Source organism: Leuresthes tenuis, unplaced genomic scaffold (assembly GCF_036924035.1).
Source record: "Leuresthes tenuis unplaced genomic scaffold, fLeuTen1.0.hap1 SCAF_10, whole genome shotgun sequence".
Classification (NCBI taxonomy): Eukaryota; Metazoa; Chordata; class Actinopteri; order Atheriniformes; family Atherinopsidae; genus Leuresthes; species Leuresthes tenuis.
Window position 1 is genome coordinate 9,392,484 of NW_027325364.1, and position 26,011 is coordinate 9,418,494.

Here is a 26,011-nt window from a genome sequence, read left to right on the forward strand (position 1 = left end):
AGCACGGGTTGGTGCTTTACGAGGCTACGCTAACAATCCCAGATCGCATCGATACGACTCTTATATGATTATACATAGCTTAATAAGTAAATAATTGTATTCACTGTAAAGTAAGAGAGGAGATTTTTGGATGACTTTAAGTTTTAACGCAACCACTTCAGGCTTTGCTACATTGAAAAACTCAAAGAAGAGTTAAAAAAAGGATTTGTTCATATATATCTAATGATGAAGTGATTTAATATATGAACAGCAGCTTCTGTTTCAGTGAATTTGAATCCGTTTTTAAGTTCAGTTATATTTTTCTTATTCTATACAGTTAAATGGGCAGAGCAGCCCGGGTTACGTTGATATTTCAGCAAATTAAGGAAAGCAAGTAAGCATTCTTTCTTTTTTTTCATTTCTCTGGTCAATGAAATTCCTTTAATTATGTCCTCTTGGTTTTGAATGGCCTAATGATTTCGAATAGTTGTGTTCTCTCTATAGTTGTAAATGCTTGACCCACAAAACTACAGGATGAAACCACTACATAATGTTGCATTTTCAGTGAACTAGTTTTTATTCAATTGCCCATCCTCATATGAAAACTGAACAATTGTTCTCTCACCTTGCAAGTTTATGGGCCAATAGTCTCTCTTTTAAACTGAGTATTGGAACAGCTAATTAGCTGTAACATCATGGGTTTTCTTTGTCATTTAAATAACTGATTTTCATTTGGGTGATTGGCTTCATCTATCCTATTAATTTAATTCATTGTTGCATGAGGAAAACCAATAGTGCACACCCTGCCCTACTCCACCTGCGATTGGCTTACCCATTTCAAATGATTCATTGTGTGTCTTGCCAAACTAATCAATCCGATGAAGTCAATAAGCACTAAGGCAGAAGTAAAGAAAGGCAGCCCATACCTTTACCGGCCATGGAAAAAATTATTTGCAGCACACTCTTAATATAGTGAACATCGGAGTGGATAAAAAAGTTGGTACACTCAGTATGTTTGTATATTTTGTATACTATCATATATCTTACACCAAACAACTGTTACAAAACTATACAAATGAAACTGAATTGTTTTCTTTAAGAGAAAGTTCACATGTAATCTTCAACAATATAATTTCAACAACACAAAAATACGTAAAAGAGTTTATTTTCTAATACAGTTTCTACAAAAGTTGATAAAGGGAGAGCATAGCCATCAAAATCATTAAAACGATAAGTGATTTCAGCATAAATCCAACTTTCATTTTCAGCTGTGAGCTCTGCTTAGTCAACATTATATTTATCTAAAACTTACTACCATGCCAGTAAATCAACACATTGCAAGCCATTTAATCGCATAATCAGCAAAGTACTTTTAATCGTCTGCAGTATCATTCAAGGCTAATGCTTGCAGAAAAGGAAAGTCGTCCCAAACACTGACCTGGTCTATCCCTTTTTCAGGTACGCAATCATGGCATGGACCAAAAAAACACTGCTCTCTTGGCATTCCATCAGTCATCATATTTTGGTAGCACCTTGGACTGAACGATTCTTCCATTTCTAAGAGGGGCTGTGTGGATTCAGAGCGAAGATAGACATGAGGGTCCTTGGGAGGTAGATTGCTGCATGGACCAGAGAAGATCACAGTGGCATAAGGAACAGAATCGCTGTTTGAACCAGTATATCCAGGGATGAATGGTGAACCACAAATTGACTCTCCTAGGTCACTGGTGTCCTCTGCACTATTTAACCAAAGGTCATCCACATCTTTGCTTGGCTTGGTGTTGAGGTCTAGGAAGCTAAGGTGGGATAAGTATATTGGATTTGGTTCTTCATTGTCCCAGGAAGGATGGGTATACTGCAAAAATAAAACAAGTCAGTCATGTTGGCGATTAGTAAATTAGAACACATAAGCCTGATGCTTGGTTGTGAATTTAAAGGGGAATGCAAAAATAGTTATTGGCACTGCTGTAAATTATAGCTTGCATTATGTTGCTTTGATACAATTTTTGATTGATAAATCAGCCCCGAACCTTTCCATGTCACAGTATGTTTAGCTGATTGAATGATATTCTATATATATATAAATATTCTATATCAGATAGCTGTAACCTTTTAATTTGACAAAAGTGTCAGGGGTGCAAAAAAAAAGCTTGCTTCATTGCCACTTTATGGTTTGTAAATCCCTGTGGGTTGCTAAATTTTGGATACCTCTTTTTACATGACACATATTTATTGGTTATATATAGACTGTAGACTTTTCACACCTGAAGTGATTCTGATGTCCATCTCTTAATGCTGCTGTTAGCTGGATCAGGAACAACTGGCCAAAAGCGTCCCTTCAGCCTTAAGGAAGAGGAACAGAAAACATGTTGAGAATAAAAGACCTCACATTACATACCTTAAGACATCTTAGCAAGGATTTTACCTTTTGTGTTTGGAGAAACAAGTCAGGAAGGTGAAAATGATCAGAAGAGAAAGTCCAACACCAGATGCAGTTACAATTATCACAATAACAACCGCGTCTGAGAAAAGAAAATTGTATGCAATGATGCCAGCTCTGAATGGGAATACATATTCTCTTTATCTCTTATTTCTACACTGCCAGTGCCAAATGATTATATTGTACCAACCGAAAGGCTGAACTTCAAATTCAATTCTTGACCCATTCAGGCTCCCACCAGATGTGCTAACCATCATAAAAGCTTCATACAGAGACATAGTGTTGAGGTTTTCCAGGATCACCTTTCTCTCTTCTGGGTCTACAGTCACGACTGAAAGAGGGAAAAAAAATGCTAGAAAGCACTAAGTAAGGAAAATTATTTTCATACATCAGGAAAAAATAGGGCTTCAACTTACCTTGAACAAAGCCTTTATCATCCCAGTAGAATACTTTGTAGTCCTGCATAATTCCATTCATCTGGTCTAAAGGTATTTTATCCCAGGTAAGCTCAATTTGGGACTTCCAGGTCTTTTTGATTTGTATCTTAGGAACCATGGACGGAGCTTTAAAGAGAAAGAGCTATCAGAATTTTGCATTATATACTACAGCTAATATCTCGAGCCCCACAGGCTGGCAAAAATAATAATTAATTTCTTTCCACAAGAGGGCATTATTTCATCACATATAATCTGTTCCCAGTGAGATTGCACAGTTCATGTGATCTAATTGATACCATTGCTTTGCTTACGTTTTTAAAGAAAGGCAGTCAAACCATTGAATCTCAACATATTCTTTGTGTCTTTGGTGACTTACCCTTTTGTCTCAAGTAGATATTGACGGTCTGAGGAAGGCCAATTCCATCCTTAAACCTAGGATATACTGAGATCCCATAGGGCTTGTAGGGCTCAAAGCTGCCTATTGATGAAAGTAAAGAGGTTAGAGTGGATCAGTGGCGGCAAGCTTTGAGAGGTTTGTACAGGCGTGTTGTACACGGGAAAAGGAGTTTTTTTTCTCAAAAGTGTTTGTATGAATTCTTCTTGTAAAGAATGATCACCCAATTTGAAAGACAAAATGGAAGCCAGGTGGAATAAGCACCACATGGTGATAAAATTATAATTCAAGTATGAGAGATTTACCTGTTATGACTAGACTAGACTGGTTTTTGTCCACTCTTTCAAACTGGGTGTGGGAGAGGACAGTTTTTAATAAAGGTCTCCATTCCACCACATAGCCAGTTAGACCTGAGGTAACCACACTAGTCCACTGGACCAGAAGTGATCTGTTGTCATGAGGCACAGCTGTGACGTCTAGTATTGCAGTTTGAGCTACAAACACAAGAAAAAAAGTGTTTTTTAAAAGTTGATATCTTACCTGAATAATTTTCCAAACACCTAAATTTATTTTTTAAAGATGTCAGTTACCTTTCGGTTGGTAAATGCGAACGTCAGTGGGTGAGGATTTCCCTGCTCCATTCACAGCACGCAGATGCACTTTCTTTACTCTCCTAGAAAGCTTGAAAGTGCAGTAATTCTCACTTGTAGAGCAGAGTTTTCCCTTTTCATGTGGTGGTTTTAGCACATAGATGACATATGATACATTTTGGCTGTTTGCACGGAATTGCTTTGATGCCTAAGATGGTGTAAAAAGAAAAAAAGGTATTTTTTAAAGACAGATCTTATAAACTCCACCTGAACTATATAAAAAGCAATCTGTGCAATTTGTGATGGGTGTCAAGAAATCATGTACGTACCTTCCAGAACAACTGTATGTTGAGGTGTGTGGAAGTGTGATCCTCTGATGCCTTAATCCACGTGTCTAAGCGTCCAGTGGGAGCTGGAAAAAAAGAAATGACTGTCAGAATGGCAGCTCATCAAAAGCCTGAACTTCTCTGCTAACTCTTTTGAAAGTAAAACTTTTCTATACAAGTGTGGTCTATGGATTCTTTGCCAGAGTGTGCGACAAAACTCAATACTTGAATTCAGTCTGTGCTATAGAGCAAAGCAATGGGAGATGCAGAACATGACATTTGCATATACTGAAAAGACCAGGAAAAAGGAAAGAAAAGGCAATAGATTGGGAAATGTTAGAGTGACTGATTGTGTCACACTGAATTGATCTGAACCCTACCGCTCTCCAAGGTGACTCCAGACTGGCTGCTACTCCACTCACTCCAGGGGCTCTGCTGATATCTGACTCTAATCTGTGCCAAATACAGAGTCCCATGTAGGAGGCGACACTGGTCCAAAGGTCTGAATGGTCTAACGCGGCTCACAAGGATCTGACACAAACCATGAAAATGTGACCCAAGACATAAACATAGCAGACTTCAGGTGGGTTCTATTTTCCTCTGCTTATACTTCAGCTACTGGATTAATTCAATGTGACCTAATAGTAAGTTTTCACTTTATATAAACAGTGGACTGATTTGAACTCACTGGCTTCACATTCCAATTGCTGGCGTCAGCAGCCTTAAGTCGGACTTCCAGGTTTAGACGGCTTTCTTGCATCCATGCCTGGTGCTGGGACAAGCTCCAGCTCAGCCTCAGGCAGCCCAACCTTTCAGGCACTGCTTGAATTCCAATTATGTTGGGTGGGTCTAACTTGGCTGACATTAAAAAGAAAACAAATCAAAACAATTAAAACTCACACAGAATTGAGATTTTCATCCAATCATTTTAGTTTAAATTTATGCACAAGAAAGTAGATATTAGACCGAGAGTGTGTGTGTTATTCCCTTTATATCTTAATCCCAGAGATAAGCAATGACCTTTGAAAAAGCCAGAGGAATAGTTTGTGCAATACTGAAAGTATTTCTGTAGTCCTCAAAGACTGCTCTAACCATCTGGATAATATATATATGCTATGTAGGAAAATGCTTAAAAATCTTTTATTTCTTTATTATTTTTTTAATCATACAAGAGAATAAATATCCTTCTGGGTAGTCTTTTGTCACTAAAGTGATGTTTTGTTCCCTCACTCAAAAAGAAAAAGTAATAATTGAGTTCCTCAAATTGTGTCAACACGCTTTAAGGAAAATTTGAGGGAGTAGAGAGCAAGTAAGTATTGTTCAGGGCAATAAATGACAAATAATTTTTGTATTAAGTACCAAATAATGGCAGATAACTTCAACTCTGAGAATAGTGCTTAGCACTATTTTAGCTAAAATGTGTTTCGACTTTATGTAAATTCTCACCGGCACTAACTGGTTCCAACATGATTGGTGATGAAGTTGCCTCTCCGAGGTCATTTTTAACCTTCACATATATTTTCATTTCAGAGAACAGACCAAAGCCAGAGCGAGGGATGATATAGCGGTGGATTCCTGGTGGTGGCTCATAAGTATGATTCTTGCTTAAATCCCTGAAATGACGAAATGATAGAGTGGGAACCACGGTTATGCAACTTCAGACATATTTTGTAAATGCTACACTAAACATTCCTGACAAAAAAGCGGACATTTAGCTTTTTGAAAAAATTGACGTGCATTTGCTGATGCAGACTGAAAATTACCATATCTCAGTGTGGAGGGTGTACTTTGTGCGGAGGTGGGTTTCCTGCCGCCCAGGGTCCCAGTTACAGGTCAGGGTGATGGGGTAGGTGAGGTTTGTCTGACAGCTGAGGTTTTGTGGTGATTCTGGTGGATCTAATGATGAAAACGTTACTGAATGAGGATTTGTGCAGTGTGTGGTAATTAGGAGCAAGTATTTCTGGATTCTTGATATTCCAATTGCAATTGTTTGTATGTTTTAGCATTCATCATCTAGTTCACCTGGAACATAGTTAGTTTTCAGGAACACTTTTATTTGCAAGAGATTTCAGTTTTTGTGGGACATAGGCCTTAACAATAAAGGTTGTCAAACAAAAAAATTGATTTGATATGTCTTGTAATACAATGTGTATTGTAAAGCATCTTTATGATGAATCAAAATGAGAAAGTTCTGCCTCCTTTAATGTGATGCATTCATTGTCTGTTCATAAAGCTGCTAAAGCATGTTTCTGTCCACAGCTCTCTTAAAGTATTTCAGATGTCCTCCACTGGCTTATTTTCAATTCTTACTTTCTTGTTTTCTACACTTAGCTTCATTAAACCCCTTAAATTTTTACTCTCACTGCATCAACAAATACTATCTTGTCAACAAACACGTAAGAGAACTTTCTTACATCCAGCTCGGATCTCCACTCCAGCGACCACTTGATCAGATGCCTGGATAGAGCAGGTGAGGAGTGCCCTGGTGTGATTGAAGCTTGATATAACAGCCTGGGAGACTCTGTCAGTCTCATTGGCCACAGGGCTGCTGGGAATAAAGCGATTGCCAAGGCGCCACTCAATATGAACAGCTTTTCCAAGAGGGCAGTCGTCTCTGATGATACAGGTAGCTGTGACAGGTGACCCCAGGGGCACCACTGAACTGGATGTATGGATCTTTGCACATGGCTGTGTGTTGTCCTCTAAAAATAGGAAAATTACTTTACATTCTGGATGCTGAAGAGGATCATAATTCTTGATGGCCAGTTTTTTTTTAATTGATATCAGAGCGTTTTACTTTAGTCAGAATCAGAAAAGCAAAAGAGAGATGGCAATTGTCTTTTAATCTGGTGCTTAAACATTGCTGTTTGGAGAGCAGCACTCACCAGTCCTCACTCCATTCATAAATGCCACCAGCATGACAATCTCTGACACCCATATGGATATCATCATGAAAAACCTGTTGGGTAGGAAAAATTGAAAAACATTGTTCCCAAATTTCAAAACTTATACAAAAAATAAAAATTGACTTGCCATTCCTTTCCAAGCGGCGCACTATATTATATGAGGAAGGAATCGGCCGTTAATGCTGTTTTGAGTGCTTGGATGTGAGCTCTATAATGTTCAACTCTCCTGTTGAAATAGTTTGCATTTTTGTCTATGTGAAGTCAGTGAATAATCTGTATTTGTACAAATCTGACCAGTGACAAAAATAATAAAGATCAACATTCATGGCATCATCTCATACCCATGCTACCTGATTAAACTGAATATGTGATATTTAAAGTTTTCTTTATCTAATATTTAAGTCGGTTGGGATGATACTTTACGAGCACTGCTGTAATGAAACTTGTATTAAATACTGAGGACTCACCATTACACAATCATGGATGTCTAAATTTCACAAAAATCTGGTTGTTGCCTCTCAATGTACGGCAGACAAGACCCAGACATGCCTTCAGAGCATGATCATGTCTCTCTGTGTTTGGGAGAAAATACAGAACAATTTGAAATCTTACCCTTTTGTCTTTAAAACAACATGTAACAGTAAAAGGAAATGAACATACATATTGCCTCAATTAATACAAATGAATTACTTGTTTAACACCATTAAATATTTAAAACGTAACGGTTTAACAAGTGGTTTTCAAGTACAGCGTGTCATATGAAGAAATTCACAAGTGGAAACATGACTTGAGTTATGTTTTACATATGAAGGATTTTTGTAACTTAAATGCGGTTTATTCCTTCTGTTAATGCATGTGGTGTCATCAAAGAACCATGTTGTTGTTGTTTTCATTTATGAAAACATGACATTGTTCTTGCAGGGTGTAATGAAAAAAGAACAACAACTGTTTTTAATGTTTTCAGCATTTTTCATTACTTTCAGGCAATTTCAAAATTAATTAAAAAACTAATCATTGCATTACTTGTTCATGTAATATGTCGAGTTAAAGCTGATAAACAGAATTTGTCTGAAGAGTAGAGGTGTCAAATCCAACATTTTAAGTGTGATTTCATTTATAAAGCAAAATAATGGTGAAATAATGTATTTAAGAATTCTATTTAACTAAAGTTGGGAAAAAAAGCCATAATAAAACACAAAAAAGAGATTAAAACTTATAGTCTTACATCTTAAACCTTATTTCAGTAAATGTATCTGATTTAACAGGCAGAAAAGTCCACATACAAAGGCCAGAGGGGTTCGGTAGTAGAGCTACATGACTGCCAAAATGGAGTTCTATGATTGGTGAGGTTAAAAATAACATGGCTTGAATTGAAACTGACAGCGTAGCAACATAGCAAATACCCAAGATGGTGAATTAAGCTTGTATTTCATTATTTGCTGCCACTAATATATATTATAGGATATATATAGGATCAAGGACACTCACTACATGCTTTGAAAAGCCCAATGAAAAAGCTCTCGTCATCGGTGGCTGATGACCCTCACTGACTTCTCCATCAGATTAATTTTACACAGACATGCCCGTATACACAGGACCCATAAGTGAGACCACAGCATCATGAAACTTCCTGTTGTCTCATAACATTCTGTCTAAGCTTTCCATGTGGAAACTGTCATAAACTGAAAATAAAAGACTCACTTTTCCTCAGGTAAACGTATGGATTATTTGAAATGTATGACAGAAATATATCTTTATGAAAAAAGGATGTATAGAAGCAAATCAAAATGATTTAAATTAAATATTTTTGGTCTACTACAATATTGTATATTCGGACAGAAATCTTTAAATTGGAATTTCAAATTGCAACAACTCCATAAGTTAAGAAAGTATTACCTGTAACTTATTTGTATTATTTGTAGCTATCAGTCAAACTGTCAGATCCCTGCTCTCTGTCCACATTAACTGAATACTTGGTCTGTGTTTCTGTGAGAGAGAAAATGGAAATTCTCCAATGCTTCTTATCAGCAGTGTGCAAAAAGACCTCCATTTTCCCCAGCTTTCCTTTTTTAGAATTTCTGCTCACTACTAATGGTAATTGCCTGTGGCTGTGACAAAAGGCAATTGAGAGAAAGAGAGTGAGAAGGGACAGAGCGGGGAAGAATATTAAACTTGGAGTGTATTTTGTCAACAAACACAATGTGACACACATTAAAAACCAAACAAAGAAGAATAAAAAGGGGAAATAAATCTGTCTGTCTGCTCTTTGTGTATTGGGCAATTATGTGCCAAACTCATGTATATGAGTACGTTTTGGTGAAATATTCTCGTGTGTCGGTGAGTCATATTACTACATGTGAAGAAATACTTTGCACGAATACATTTCCTTTCCCGTTGGTGCTGAGGTTTACAAAACGCCTGCTTTCAGGATTTAGCAATATCCTTCACACAGTGTTATGACAAACTAGCAACTACTTCCCCTTTTAGGGCTTATTTCTCACACCAGGGACTGTGTTTTAAATAGAGAATTTTTTTTGTATCTGGACCCTATTTAAAAAAGACAATGCAGTTCAGACCTAGAGAACTTTTGTGTCAGCACTTTTAAAATTCCATTATCCAAAAAGCACTAAGGAAATCTGTTTCACATCTTCTTTTTAAATGTTCTGTCAGTACAACAGTGATACCCTGACATGAAGGATAGGTCAACGATAAAGCAGCTGACCAAACCGTTAAAATGATTGTTCACATAAAATGTTAAACCTACAAAATGGCTGTATGTTTTCTATCTTTATGGCCTTAAAGACTGATGCCCAAGTATTTTCTCTTTGAAAAGATCATTTCCACTTTTCTTTTGGATATTTCAAGTGCCTTTACAGCCACAGGAAATGTTAAACATTAAAGTAAACTACAAAGGATCATAGATAGCACAGGGTGGCCAGAAAATCTGATACATTTTAAATTTAATTAGGTTGAACCGTCAATCCAACTGTTAAATTTGAACCTGAGTCACTCAGAAACAACTTTTATGAAGTTTTCCTTTTCAATCTGGCACAAGTATCAAAATGAAAGGAGCCGCAAATTGCTTGATGTGAAGATAAAGGAGAGTCATCAGAGAGGCTTGCCACTCACCACACAGCAGCTGCAGCAGACCCAGAAAGACAAGAGGCTCTCATCAGCCCTGATAGCACCAGATGAAACGGTGTGGCTCAAAGCAGCTCAGATTGGAGGACTCGTACGTGTGTGCGTGTGTGTGTGTGTTCGCCAAGCAGCAGCAGCACCAACATCCTTATTTTGAATTAGTGAAACTTCGCTATTTTCCAGGAAGAAACATCGAACTGATGGGGCCCTGTTATGGGAAAGAAAAGAAGGGTGTTTGAATGCAGAGCTTGTACATGTCCGTTTTTACAGCTGATTTTTTTTTTTTACGCTAATTTTTAAATTTCTCTATATATCACCTTGTTATGTTTTGGAATTTTTAAGGTTTGCACTTCAATTTATAGCCATTAAATGTCAGTTTCTGAACAAGTGAGGAGTTGGGCTTGCTGACCGTATGAGAGTAAAGAGGTATTTCACCTCAATCAGTGATTTCTCTGTAAAGTATTGATATAGCAGCAGTCAAATCTCCTATGAGTCCAGGAAGACTTCCCTCAATAAGAATGGGATAATTCCGGCTTTGGTTGACCCCTCGGTGTTGAGAATGACCTTTGAAGTAGCAGATTTGCTGTCTCACCAAGGCTACTTCAGAATGCAGTCATCTCCCTCTCTGAGCCTGTCTAAGCCTTTGTCAGCATGATAATAGAACAAGCTCTTAAATGGGATTGTAAGCTGTGCCTTGATCCCCCAAGGGCACTTGAAACTAGTTGCCATATCACGTTTATTAGCTTATTAAATCGTAAAATGATTCCATGGATGGGGCTTCATTTCAAACGGTGAGCGAGGCGTGCCAGTGAACTCACCCACTCAACTTTTAATCTAACAGCTGCATCTCTGCTCGGTCATTCGGTTGCCCTCAAAATCATAATGGAGGCTAACTCTTAATCAAGAGGCAGCTGGAAGAGGGATTAAATGCATGCAGTGGTGGGTTTTTGAACAGGAATGAGCAGGAGAAGAGAAAAGCTGACACTAATTAAAAACACATTAACCAGTTATCATGAGTTGACATATTTTGCTTGATCTTATTTCCTAATCAGCAGTAATGAACAAAGTGTTCTCCCTCTACTGGGTATTACATGCAACGTTTCAGTGAGCAGTAAAATTAGCAGAGGGCCTGGAAGCTAAGCTGAACTGATGAAGCTTTGCTAGGTTTGATTACAGTTCTTGTACTGTATTTAATAGAATGCTGTCTCCTCCTTAGATTCTAACTCATATTAGAGATGTGGCTAACCCCAAATTAATCACTGCTGGAAATACGATTTAAAGTCTATGTACTGCCATACAGACAATTACTGTAGTTACAACAATTACTACTACTGCAACTGCAATCAAAATTGCTGCAGTCATGTCTTCTGCTAATCATGCCTTCTGTTTATTCAGTTATTTTCACTACTGCACAAAATGCTCCATGCCGTACCATTCTATACCATTCTATACTAACACTTTAATCAAACAGTCACATAATGCATTAGTCAATAATAAATATTTTTTCTATCCCTAAAACTAGGAAAACACTACATTCATGTAAGATTAAGTTTAGTATCACTGAACATGGGGTTAAAAACGAGGACTTTTAACAAAGTTTATTGACCACAGTAACAGCAGACGTGTCCAGCATAAACTAAAGACCAAAATTCAGGAGAAGAATCTCATACGTTCTGTAAAGCATGACGATTGATTTTTTTTGGTTTGGTGGTAGTTCACTGTCTCAAGGAAAGGGCGGTTTCAAGTAATCAGTTTATCTATTAATACAACATCATGTCAGAGAACATTTGAAGAAAATCTGAGATTATCTGTCCAAAAGTTGAAGTTTTTAATAAGAAGTGGACCTCTCAATGGGATTATGTATTTATTACTATTATTATTGACAAATTAATTCCTGAAGTTGGCACTAAATTAAAGATTAAAGCTTGCATTGTTATGGTCAAACCAAGGTGTTTCATTTAATCAGCCGTCTTCATGTGCTTTGCCTTCCATTCATTTGTATGCGGACCACAGTGAAAGAGAAAACCTAACAATGTACAACTTTGTGCACCGCTCCTGCTAACTTTACTCATATCCTTTCCCTCCTTGGACACACCAAGCATACTAAATTTGTCAAGCAGATTTTTGTCTCACATCTAAGATTGTGTGGATGTGCATGAAGAGGGGCTAATTTATTATGCCCCTACTTCTCCTGTTAGCTTGATTATTTTAGTTGGTACAATTTAAAGTGATATCACTTCTATCAAAGTTCTACCCAAAATCAAGTTAAAGAAAAACTGTTCCTGTACTTGAACACTGTGTTGCCGAAGTTTTCATAACTTTCAGCTCTGCTGTGTGTGGGACTTCATTCAAGGTGGAGACAAGGTGGGAATTTGAGGTTTTGACAACAGTTTGAGCCAGAAATGAAGCATAGTTGCAAGCACTTTTGAATGACATGGGTTAAATGTCAGTAAAATTTGCAGTGAAGTATAAAGGGTGACCAATAGCCCTGGATTATCAAGAAACCCACAATGTTGTTTACTGTAGAAGCTTGAGTTGCAAAGATGAATTCAAAATTCACACCTTCATGCCCCTGAGGGTCCTGAGTCTTATATACAAGTGGCCTCTCTCGTGACTCATTATAAGGGTTGGTCAAGTGAGCATGTGAATCACTGTGTGATTGTGAAAGAGAGAGGGGTGAGGGTTGGACAAGCTCAGATTCACGCTCCTGCTCCTTACATGCCCCCAATCCACTCCTATCTAGTATCTGTCACACGCTAGCTGCAAAATGGAATTGACTATTGATTTCCCCCTTACCACAGGTCAGTTGTGCTGGCAGGCTATAGTGGGCTCACTAAGAGCCTTGAATAGGACAGCAAGAGGAGGGCCGCAGAAACTTGAGAAGGAAATACACACATTACAAATCACACAGGCACATACTCATCCTTGTTAACCACCATATTCTCTGAGCTAACACAAAGGGCAGCTGAGAGAACTGCTTTAAAAGAGTTGTGTGTTACAACATGCATTGTGCAACACACACAGGACACAGCAGAGCTTTGATAAAAGTGATAAGTGATAGACATTCGCTACAGACTGATAGACCTGACGTACAGAACACAACAGTTTTAGACTGATCCCAACATGAAATCAAAAATGCATGAAACACGACAAAAACAGAAAACAGATTTCAAAAGACACAGTTTTGTTAGATTTTGGGGCATGTTTTGAAAGTCTTTTTGTATGTTGTTTTGGGAAATGTTTGAAATGCTTGTTTCAGATGTTTTCAGATTTAACATTGGTTTTGGTTTGTTTGTTTTTGAAAGTTTGCTCTCCAAAAGCTTGCTGTGATTTTACTATTTATGTCCTGTTTTCAGAAAAGATGTTTTCTAAAAATGATGTTGTATTTTGTGAGATAATTTGTTTGCTATAATGGCTAAAAATAACAATTTTTCCACCCCTACAAACATGTTTCCACTCCACAGCAGAAAGATATTCATTCATATATACTGTATCAGACCTTTAAGAATACATATAACCTCAGTAGCCTAAAGCTGACCGTGGGAACAGTTCAGGATCCACTGGCTACAAACCTGAGTTTCCCCAATCGTATGTGTTTTAACTTAGTTTCAGTCTGATCTATGATTTACATTAAAAAAGTCTGTTGAGAATAGCAGCATATAGACACTTGCAATATCTCAAACCAGAGGACTAAAGCTTTATTCAAAGATAAAATGATACCACCAAAAAGAGCCAGAAGGTTGCAGCTACTGGTGGGACTTGTGATTGTATGGTCTGCAGTGGTATCTATTATTTGCAGCTGCTCATTGCTAAATGTGCCAGTGTAGCTGCTAACATGGCTACTGCACATAACTATTTAATGTTGATCTCATATCTTAAACGCAGCCATTTTTCAGAACAATTAGAAAAAATTAGTCTGGAATTTGTACATTTTTGGACAGATGCAGCTTTGACATGACAAAGAGCACTTCCTCCCCAAGCTAAGTTGGTCTGGTTTGCCAACAAAACCTTATGTGTGTGGTAAAATCAGACAGGAATGGGCTCAATGAATTACTATTCATTGTATATAAAAATGTCTGAAAAAGATTTGGTAACACAAATCTAGTGACCATAAAACCCAAAAGAATATTCCAACAGGTGGAAATGTAGGAGTTTGTGGTAATTTCCTGATATAGATAGGATCAATAGATGTCCAAACACCACCACAGATTACAACTTCTAAATTAAATGCTTAATTAGAATTAGGTGTTGATTATATTCCGTTGATTAAACTGCTCCAAATATAGGGAAGAAAGGTCAGCCATCTTTTCACTGAGAACAAAGCAAAACTATGCCAACAAATAGGTTCTGAGTTAGAAGTTCAGAAACTTTAACATGAGCTGCATGTTTAACATTAAACAACTACTGGCGATTATATTCTTGCTGAGGTTTATGTTTCATCCTTCCACAGCCCACGTGTTTACACTGTTTATTCTCTACTGGCTTTCGTTTGTAGATTTTTTTAAAGAGCATATGGAAAGAGTTACATATCAAGGGTAAGGTGGTGCAGTCTGTCGTGTGTGGAAGCCTAGCTTCAACCTGCATTGGATAGGTTTTGTTTCGAGTGTGTGATCAAAATATTTCTTACAAGATTTACTACACTTTAAATTGAGCTCAACATCACTTCAAACTCACTGCCCGCTGTTTCTGAATAGTTCTGTTTGGCCCAACCCATCGTCCTTTATGATGTATTGCTGCTCTCAATCGCCTTCCTTCCTGCGCCACATACAGTTGATTGCTTTATTTTGTTCTCTCACTCATTTCCTCACTCCTGTTCCAAATGACTGCTCATAACAGATTCACTTGCTGGCTCTCAATTGATTGATTTATGGGGTCGATTGGTGGATAACCTTACCCACCTACCATTTTACCCACAGAAACTTGTAGTAAGCAATCAAAACAAGGGGCTAAAGAGTGATGCCTTCCTTTCATTAATCCTGTGACAATTAAAAAAAAAAAAAAAAAAAATGAAGTGTCTATCTTCTGGTCCTTATCTCAAAGGATAGACATTTTCAAATCATATTGCTAAAGCAGGTTGCTGAAATTTTTGGCTGTTCATTTCCTTGATTCAAGATGCCAGACTGCAGTGACACATGCGGTCACTAAAAGACCAAAGCTACTTGGAGAGATGAGCATAACCACTAGTAGTGATTACAAACAGCAGATTGTAAACAGACCACAAAATTCGTCAAAGGCTGACCTTCTGTTAAGCAGCACCTGTTTAAAACCCATTTCAGCCAAAAGGAGCTCTTCCCATTAGAACCAACAGATGGCACTATAGTAACATCCAGACCTCAGAGAGTCCACCTAAGAGACAAGGAAAATAAGGGAGAGGCACAGAGAATTTTAACCATGTATAAATTTTAATAGTCAAGAAATGAGGCACAATGCAACTTGTTTTGCAGTTACAGGTAAGGAAGCAACAATACAGCAACTTGCATGCAGAGGAGTTAGACACGGCTTTTCAGTAGAGACAGAAGAGCAGCAAGATGGAGTCTGAAATTATGCCATTATCTTCACATTTATAAAAGCCTTGCCTGTTAACTCAGGTCAAGACAGCTGTGTAACGCATCTTACAGACCCATTTCAAGGGATCTCATTTAGGTTTCCTTAGAGTTTTGAGAATGGCTTTACCCTGAGGAAATTGGTTGACAATAAGGCCTCTGCGCAGATTCCAAGGGGGAGGATACCTAATCATCTTCCAATTACCATACACAAGACCTGGTATCTTCCTTCTGCCCCTTCTTTGAAGCAGTCCATTTACAGTTTGTTCACTTTGGTAAGCAGCATGACCCATGCTATGGGGTACTTCACTGAAAGACATGCCATTAACATTTGGGGCAGACTCGTCAAGAGCAAGGTCATGCTTATTGTAGCTAAATGAGAGTGGCTTATGACCTCGAGGATCCAGAGTCACCAGGTCAGACACACCAGGGGCTTCAGCCAGTGGTGGAAGAGCAACACGCTTGACCTCTTTAAAACTGGACCCAGGGTTACCAACTGATTGTCCTCCAGGATAGCTGAGCATTTTGTATGAAGCATAGCCACTTGAATCTGGTGTGTAAATGCCATTGCGCTGCAGGAATTTGTCAGAGCTCCTGGGGTGAGCTTGTTTATGCATTGTGTTAAAGGAGCGTTCTCTGGGCCGACTGTGTTGGGAGTCTGCGTTAGGTTCAGTTGGAGCCAATTCATTATAACGCAACATTTTTGGACGCAGTATGTCTGGAGCCAGTCCAGAGAGATCTGGGGCTCCATGGTCTCCAGGATACGCCAACCCCAAGGCAGCTGCACGGGCTGCAACACAGCAAATACACAGAACTACTTGTTTAACTGGACCTCCATTGTTTTTGACACATCAGAAATACCCACTAATTGGAAAATATACATAAAAGCAGGAACATCAATTAGAGCACACTACATACCTTTTGCTGTTTGAGCGCAATAAGAACCCCCAGCTGATGCAGAATGGAGCACAGCAGTGCTGCAAAAGACAAAAACTTTAAGTCACACAGCAGTAGCACAGCTTTAAGTGGCTTTACATATATAGTTTTTAAACCAAAGGAAACCATCAAAATACCTGAGAAAAATCATTGGCAGTAAACACATTTCTGCAGTCATGTCAGCATAAACTTCATGACAGCACACATTTCTGAACCATTTCTTGACTTCTTTTGTAGCCACTTGGACTGCCTAAATCCTCACCCTGGCTTGATTTACTAATTACAGACAGCTGGTTGTCATAGAGACCAAAACCAAACCTCTGAATCCAGCCAGCGACTGGTAAATTGCTTCATTACAGGAAATGAGTTTGACTAAATTCAACAAGACAAGATATTTTGATTTTTCTCATTTAAGAGAAGCGAAGCACAGATTTAAGGATGGCACTATGAGTCAGGCAAACACCACAGTTCAGAGCAATTTTGTAAATGCTTGCAATTTGTCAATCCTTTATTTACACACTGCAGGAAAAGTTTGTAAAGTCTTTGGAAAATCCTTTGATGTGTAAATTGATTAATTTTGCGCTGGTATAACATCACCTCAGATCTTTATTTTATCAGAACAGGTAGCTAATTGAAGTTTCTAATTCGCTGGACCTAAAAGAATGATAATGACATACAATTTCTGCATGATTACCATAACCGCAACAAATTCAAAATGATCTCATTAAGCCTGACCTCTATCATTTAAAGGTTCACAGAACACAGAAAAAAGGTTGAGGCGCATGTATAAAATACAATTTTGTTTTAATAAACATGCACAGGTCAAGATTATATTGAAACAATCCCAACTGACTTTTTTACTTTAAAGGGAAAAAAGCATATTCTTGCAGGGAGATATGTAGACAATGTAGCTGCTGAGGGTAGTGGGAGCATTTAATAATTCACCCAAATTATTTCTGTCAGGAATGACAAGTCAAACAGGGGCTTGATTTAATTCTATAATTGCATGTTCACCTTTACCCTGGACCCATACTTTGGTTATTTTTAGGCCTGAGCTTTATTTAAAGTGGCTAGTAATGGAACTCAAAATGCAGATGATGTGAAACCAAAGATGTGAAGACTAGCTTGGACAAGGAGCTCATGTTATTTTCTAACCACGGTGTCATCCAGAGCAGTGTGATGCCAAAAAGTGGCACCAACCTTCTGTCAACCTGCATACCTAACCTTCATCTGCACCTAGAATGCCATGTATCCTTTGTTAAGGATTGTCAACACTTGTTTTGAACTTTGCTATGTGACTTATTGACATCTGTTGAGTGCCCAGACCTGATGAACAAACAGACCCACGTATTTTGCCTCTGTATTACACACTGTAGTGGTGGTATGTCTATCAGCAGAGGAACTGCATTAGCCTGGTGTTGCTTGACATTTCTTGTCACACTAAAACAGACTTATACCTCATGCGGACGAGGTTTAATCGCTTGACATGCACCCTCAGGAGGGAGGTGATGGTTCACAAGGTCAGCGACAGAGGATCACGGCTCCACCTCTTAACCTGAGGTTGATGATGAGCCCTCTCAATAGACTCCCATCACCTCCTCTGGGCCTCATTTGTGATGAGCAGGAGGCCTGCAGTGTCATTCCCACCAGGCATAGACACGAACAGAGCAGCATCTCTGTCTGGGTAATTTAACTCTGACACCTCAGTGGTCCAGTAGTGCTTATTGCAACCAATAGGTGGCACATAATGCTCTACAATTACATTCCTGATCAAACCACTCACATTTGTTTTTGGCTAATTTTCCAAACTTGTGTAAATATGTATCAGAATCAATTAGGCTGAATAATATACAGTCCTTAGAGGATTCACATCAAAGCACACAATCCAATTAAGAGTGTTTACAGTTTAGATTGAAATGCTCAGCGTTCCGCTCTCAAACCCAATCCGCATATCAGTGAACAGTGTTTGTCATAGTGTCTCTTCCAGTGGTTGTGTGTAGGCGTGTGTGTGTGAGCCCTCTTGCACGCATGTATGAGTCGAGACAGAAATAAAGAGTGAAAACATATGCCGGGTTGTAATCTCTGATATGGCTTTGTGGGCTTGTTTTGCATGCTAGGGAAACATCACACAAAACTCAGGTTGAGAATTAAAGACATTTTATCATCTTAAAGTGTCAAAAGGAATTTTCTAGTAGAAAAACAGAAAGTGCAAACACTGATATCAGTGCATTTTTTCAAACACATGCATTTTCAAGCATACATTTCCACATGGTTATTTGTTCCATTGTTGGGCGATATATGCAGTGCTTTGCAGCATGATAGCTAGTGGTAAATCTGTGCCATGAACACAAACAGCAGAATATGGATAGATATTGAGCAAGCTATTGAAGCCTGAAGATTGAAGTTGAAAGATAACATATAAGTTTCACAAAAAAGCACAAAATACTGTTTAAGAATCATGAATAGACTGCAACGAAGATCACTGTGAAAGAACAGTCAAGTACTGGCACCGGTATCTGACAGAACATATACTGTAACTCTTCTTAAAAGTGCTTTACTGCATATTTTATATAGATTACAGTAGAATAACTATCCTAATCCTCAACTTTATGAGAAGAGAAAAGTTGGGATGTTACGTAAAATGTAACAAAATCAATAAAACACTAACATTCTTTTCAGAATAGAACATCAGACCTTGAGAGTGAAATATTTAGCTGTTTCATTAGATATTCGCTCATCTTGACTTTGATGGCAGCAACATGTCTCAAGAAAGTTTATTTTCGCTAGATGGATAAAAACACAGGAATATATGTGTTTAATGGACACAAATACATTTTATCAGTGCTTTATTGAACCACTGGCTTCTTCTCTTTAACATTTATCCTATATGCTATATGAGTCTCCTCATTCCTCCTCTTACCATCGTGGACAACAGATTCTGAACTCTTTGAGCTCTAAGGCAAACATGAATAGCAATCAGCAGAGGGAGCGAGGGAAAGCAAAAGGCGAACACGCACACACGCACATGCACACAGAGAGCAACAATTTCACTTAAAAAAATATGGTCAAAACATGCAATGAGATGGCAGAGAAAAAGCTGTGTACAGGAGGAAGCAAACTCTTTGTCTCTGCATTCCTAAATTAGCAAGCCTTCCAATTCATCTCCTGTTCATACAACATTCATTATAGAGTCTTGCCTGCACCAGGCATGCTGAGCCTGCGACTTGAGACAACAATTAATTTAGCCTTTTCTAGGGCCTGTCTTTCTCATCTTTTCACTAACTGAATATAGACTGTTGCTTGCAATCTGTCCCTCTCTTCAGGCCTTCGAAAGTGATAAAAATATGCAACAACAAAATACTGTGAAGCCTAAACTATAATTAACAATGACACCACGGGGATAGCTCCTTTAAATTCCATACCAATTAGGAAAAGGGAACACTCAGCAAATATTGTTTGTGATATCCCAAAAGAATGCCCCTTGTGTCTGGATGCTGTGCGCGTGCAATGGCTCGTACTGGGAACACAGTCATCTGTCAGGCTTCATTTCAGTGTTGTGGATTTCATTTCACACAGTGCTGTCCACAACTATCTCTCAGCTCAGTATAAGGGATTAATTAGTTATGCCTGGATCTAAACAGGCCAAAAAACTCAAACAAGCAAGTCAGCAGAAAGAAAGGAAAATAGTAATCATGAATCAACGGTGTCATCTTCACAGGGTGTTTGCTGTCCAGGCAATGCGAGCAATCCCATAATAATTTATGAGCAAGTAACATCTCCATAGAAATATAGTTTCAGTGTCAAGGCAAAACATGAAGTCACACAATGAAATGAAGCACAGTTTTGGAGGACACATGTGTGTCTACTTATTTCAGTTTTTGATTTGTTACAAAAGCCAGGTGTCTTAATACGCATGTCACAGAATAGCAATTTCTGTTCAAAATTGTCTTTCCTTACCTAACTGAAAAATCAGAAAAAATGTGAATTATTTTTTTCCTGATCTAAAAAGCTATGCATAAGCATAATATTCCTTTATAAACTGCAATGATTATGAAACTGTACATGTCCAGGAGCAATTTTCCCTCCTGTGGTTTAGCAGGAATAATTAGACAGACCTTCACTTGATCAGCTGAGCCCTAGCCAAGCTTTGAACTTTTGCTGTCAACCACTAAACTACTTTGCATCACTAGGATAAATGAACAACTGGACAAAATAAAATAATAGACAATTAGGTCTGTAAGTTCAGAACAAAAGGTATAAAAAAGATTACTGTACTACAAAGGCATTGGAAAAGTTTTCTAACAATGCCAGGTAGCCATTCCTATGCACAGCCATTATACATGCCTGCACCAAAATGCAGCATCATAACCAACTTAATACTTAAGTGCATGATGAACTGTGTGTATTAATAGAAGTGTCTCTGTGTAAGAATCACAATGATGAGAAATACAAGCTCTGAAGCTCTGATGCTTTCAATGGATAGGACAGTGGGAGGAAAGACAGGAAACAGGGGGCAGACAGAGGGGGATGACAGGCAGTAAAGGCCGTCGGATGCAGAACTCAAACCGGGGCCGACTGCAGCGAGGACTGTCACCTCTGTACATGGTACACCTGCATAGCTGCTCTGTTTTACATTAAATTTTGATTCTTATTTCTGATTTCCACATCAACATGCCAGACATGACTTGCTTCAGAAAGTGTGTGCACCTATGATCTGAATTATGTGTCTGTGGTACACCCATTCTCGCTGTTCAATCAACCAATGTTTATTGTTTGTATGAACTATTTGTACAGCTTACCACAGAAGTCTCAGATTCATTTTGTTTAAAGGCAGTAAGCATAGATTCTGATATTCACATTCTACACATCTTTATTTTCACATTAATTTATATTCACAAGTGCAAGTTACTGTATATAAACATGTTCGCTTTATCATCAAAGCATCTGTCTGCTCAATAATTTTGACCTTTACTGAGGCACTTGCTTGGAATTTTAGATTTGCTTTAGCCTAAAATATGCTGGTTGTTGCCTTTGTATTTAAAATCACCTGCTTTAAAGGAGCACTTATCTGTAAATGCCAAAGCCTAAAGAGTTTACCCTCTAGTTCAATTGTAACTACGGTAACTTTTTTTGTGATGTGTTGCGACTACAATTTCATCGTGAGATGTCATTCTATGTAGGGGATCATGCATGTGTTCTTATTGTCACGGCAAGCAAACCACATTTGCAGCAGAATTGTTACATGCAGCTAAAGTTAATTAGGTCTGCAAGTCATGCTGTGTCTTTTATCACAACCCTGGGTTTTTACACAGACAAGATTTAAATGCAGTATTTCTACTTCACTTCCAATGAAAGGTACCGCTCTAAAGCTCTGATTTTAAATCTGTGGTCCTGATAAATGATGGCTATGCCACATTTTCCACAACCCTGTGAGAGGTGTACTACCTAATCTCACCAGAAACTCTGAAAGAGGAATATTTGTCCACATGTCCAAAATATAATAGTCTGACAATCTGGGTTTAAGAATTGTGAGATGACATTTTTTTGACATGTGGTTGTTTTATGTCAAGTAGTGCTTTATCAAGTGACAGGAACTACAACCATTGAGTCATGAACTCTGCTGACAACATTTAGTTTCCTAACTCCAATCTTGTATTTTCCAACTTTTAAACATTTCAATTTACATTACTCTGACCTTAATCGTGTACTTTCAACTTCTAAACCTGAACATTGGTGGGTGGGAGTTAAACTTAAGTAATCAGATGAGTGTTGAAAAAAGGGTGTGGGACAGGAAATGAATCACTGACTTCTCAGTTTAACAACACTAACCAACCACTCCTTTTTCTTAATATGCCATATTTGTCTTAGTGAAGAATGGCAACTGTGGAAACTGTTGAGGTAATCATGTCTTGAGTGTAAATGTCATCTGTTGTGAGACAGATGCTCTATTGCAATGGAGAACTGAAGGAAAATGTATGTATTTTTTTCTATGGACTGTACATACTTTGTAATCCGTCAGGAGATCTCTGGTATGTGAGAATGCAGATGTTTGAATCAGGAGAGAACATTGACCATCTCTATTCTTTGTGCAAAGTGCAACAAATGTGTGTTTAAGCCTAATGGAAGAATGGAGTTGGTAATTGTCAAGAGGTCTCACACTCACAGAGGTTACAAGCACAGTTGAGTTGAGCTATGGTTAGAATTTAATCCGAACTCTGTTCTTGCACCAGAATACATGCATGGGAGAGGAACTGAGTTCTTGACGTATATGAATAAGAGCAGCTTTATTAGAAATTTGACTGTATTCACACACACTTTTTACAAAAAGATGAAACTTTGGAGATGAGCAGAGCACTTTGGCCCATTTCAGTCGAGTTGAGTTTATTCATGAAGGAGTGAATCAACCTCCAACCGCATGGTGTGTTAGTCCAGCTTTGAAAGCTTAGATTTCATATGATATTGGTCAGATCAACATTTTCACATGCATTTTAACAGTGAGATTTTGGGTTGATTAACACAATAATCAGTATAACACAGTTTTTTTTCTCCTCACTTTTCCTAGTTTCATGTCACATCACTGAGGGACAGTGTGCGTGCTAATGATGGTTGCTTTTTAAAACTTTTTTCTGCTGGCCAGAGGAACAGTAGTTTTATTGGTCATATTGGTGGAGCTGTAATGTACACTAAACACTGCAGTTCCCCTAGATGACTTTTTGCATGATATCCTGCCTTCTTTATCCTCTACCAAGGCACCACTCTTGAATATTTTCAGTTCTGAGAATGTGTCTGAAATGGACTCTCCCATTGCTGAGTACATGTTTGACCCGACAACAGCAGATCATGTCCAGACCTGTTCACTGGACTTCATCTGAGGTTCATGTGTGAAAACCTTTTTACTCAAAACACTGCCTTACACTTCACTGCTTCTGTCCACAGAGTTAGATCTCATTACACAGTCAAACTGAGCAGGTTATCAGTAAAACCAGTACTAGCATAGCTTCCCTCATTGGAGTCTGTGGTTGCTATGGTAAATGTGAACTGAAAAAAATTGACCGTCATTAACCTGAAACATCCATGCTTGTTCAGAGAGCAGCACACTTTAACAATAGATTCAGCGGAAGCTCTTTAACAAAAACACATTTAGTTAATCAGTCCAAAGCCACCTTCAGTCTCTGACCATCGAGTACTTTAAACGATTCAATGTTCCCCAACAACAAGTCATTTGATCCATGTGTTTGTGGGAGATGACAGATGGTGACAGCAGTTACTGCACAAAAGACATTAGTGATGAATACTGTAATTTGGTCATCGTGGTGCCACATTTTAACACTGAATACATCAACTGCCAACTGATAATCATAGTTATGTAACTTGCCATCTGCACAATCTGCAATCTGCATCTCAGTTCAGGCACAGGTATGGTTTAAGGATGAATATAATGTTTGGCTCTGTGGAGCACGCAGTGAACTCCTGTGATCGAGTCAGTGGGGAGGAAGTCACTTGGACTTGGATCAGCTTTGAATGCCTCATAAATGGGAGGCCAGGAGCCAGTATTAGCTGGCTGTGACAGGCTGTGAATCAGCCGAAAGCCTGTGGGTGTACAGTCTGCTGGTAACGTCAGCCTGATCCATTGCACATCTGGATGCGCCCTGCAGTCGTAACCATGCTGCGGTTGTGGTTTGTGATAATTAAGTTCTTGAGGCTTTTACAATGTGGCTTCACCAAGTGGTGAAGTGATGGAAGGAGAGATGGAGGAATAAGCCTTGAAAGGAGGCGATGATACTGGAAAAGATGGACAGCTCTTATGCTGTGATGGGCAATCCTGAGATTACTGCCATCCCTCAAGTCCTCCATCATCTCTATCTCACTGAGAACCAAACAAATATTTATTTCACCTCCAAAGAAACCAGAAGACAGTTTGTTTTTCTTGTTTAAATCTCCCTTGAGAAAAGACAATGAAGAAAAGTCAAGGTCAAGGACTCCTTCCATTATTTCCTTTTTAAACTTGCAAGCATTTATTAAATAGGAGGAAGGTGGTCTGTAGTACTTGGTCTATGCTTCATTAATGAGAAGTGGACAATTGGTGTAGAGGGCAATGTATTGCATCCATTGATCGTATCAAGGGTAACTTACATTACAAATAAAGCCCTGACATTCTAATAACGTATGTCTTCTTCAAACGTTAATATTCAGACATTGCCTTAAAATCTTTGATTCTGCAGACAACATGTCAATAAGATTCACCGATTCACTTATTATTCAAAGTTTGATGTTTTCAACCGAGGGGCATTCTGTATGAATTGGAATATGATTCTGCATGTCCTCTGAGAATACTTAACATGGTTGCCATTGTTACAAAAATAGCTATTCAAATGATCTGCTCTCTTTCGCAGCTTTGTGCCTGTTTTTCACAGAGCTGCTGTGTGTCAGGAAAAGAGGATGAAATGATGGCAGGTGGAAATTGGTGGAGGGATTTTTTGCTGTTCTCCATATGTTGTGTCATTTGGGGGCTTGCTGGTGTCTGTGTATGTGTGGCAGGTCTTGGCTTATTTCCTCCGTTCATGGTGCCTGTGCAGCCGTCTCTGTCTGTCAGCGCCCACATGCCCCTCTGCCTCTACACCTGGCAAAATATGGTGTTTTATCACTTTGACACAATGAAAGTTAAATTAGCAGAATATCCAACCATAGTGATAAGGTAAGACATTTTTATAGTTCCTGGTCATGTAAAAATTCTTGAAACTATTTATCAAGCTTCTTTTCATTTTTACTTAAAAAATGTGAAGCTGTTCTCTGATTTTCTGTCATGACTAACAGCTTTAAAAAAATATCAGGACTAATGCAGCAGAACTTCAAAGAGAGTGGACACAGCAATATGAAATGATTGCAGTTTTATTATCCTCATACCCGGTGTACTGTCACTAGCTGCAGTCATACATGTTCCAAAGATAAGAGAATAACAAGAAACAAGGAAAATAAGACACTTGCACTGGATCATAATGATGATTACTTTTGTATAAATCTTTACAGTATTATATTTTTAGTAATATTATGCTAAACTGTCTATAGCATTTCATCGCTGTTAAAAGGTGTTCTTTGTGGAAAGAAATATTTTTAAAACATCAAAAAATCAACTATAGGGATAGGAAAAAGCCATACCTATAATGTTATATAAAAAAATGTCTATAACATATATATATACTATGTAGCTAAAATATACAACTGAGAAACTATAGGGGTGGACCAGATTTTCTTATAATTCCGCTTTATTCCACTAGATGGTAAGTGAATCACTCAGTGGGGCTACATGATGAGATTAACTCGA

The 26,011-nt window shown here is 38.3% G+C and overlaps 1 protein-coding gene across 2 annotated transcripts; it reads right to left on the minus strand.

The window, feature by feature from the left end:
- Window positions 1-1,145: 1,145 nt before the first annotated feature.
- Window positions 1,146-10,304, minus strand: csf3r (colony stimulating factor 3 receptor). Of its 2 annotated transcripts, XM_072393854.1 has the most exons (18): window positions 10,202-10,304; window positions 8,969-9,058; window positions 7,540-7,644; window positions 7,052-7,125; window positions 6,581-6,868; window positions 5,930-6,062; window positions 5,613-5,779; window positions 4,855-5,024; window positions 4,547-4,697; window positions 4,170-4,252; window positions 3,841-4,048; window positions 3,556-3,744; window positions 3,233-3,334; window positions 2,836-2,982; window positions 2,610-2,750; window positions 2,405-2,501; window positions 2,244-2,322; window positions 1,146-1,834 (listed from the first exon to the last, which is right to left on the minus strand). In XM_072393854.1, exons 4-18 carry the CDS (start codon window positions 7,116-7,118, stop codon window positions 1,352-1,354), a joined length of 2,505 nt encoding a protein of 834 aa, XP_072249955.1. In that variant the 5' UTR covers window positions 7,119-7,125; window positions 7,540-7,644; window positions 8,969-9,058; window positions 10,202-10,304; the 3' UTR covers window positions 1,146-1,351. The 2 variants fall into 2 exon arrangements, with proteins under 2 accessions (XP_072249955.1, XP_072249954.1); XM_072393853.1 differs by lacking the exon at window positions 8,969-9,058.
- Window positions 10,305-26,011: the final 15,707 nt, after the last annotated feature.

Excerpts from the sequence above, each read along its gene's own strand:
- csf3r (XM_072393853.1), bottom strand. The coding sequence starts at position 7,118 with ATGATGATATCCATATGGGTGTCAGAGATTGTCATGCTGGTGGCATTT. Across the intron at positions 6,869-7,051 it reads TATGAATGGAGTGAGGACTG|AGGACAACACACAGCCATGT; the intron begins GTGAGTGCTGCT and ends TCCTATTTTTAG. Across the intron at positions 2,323-2,404 it reads TGTTTCTCCAAACACAAAAG|GCTGAAGGGACGCTTTTGGC; the intron begins GTAAAATCCTTG and ends CTCTTCCTTAAG.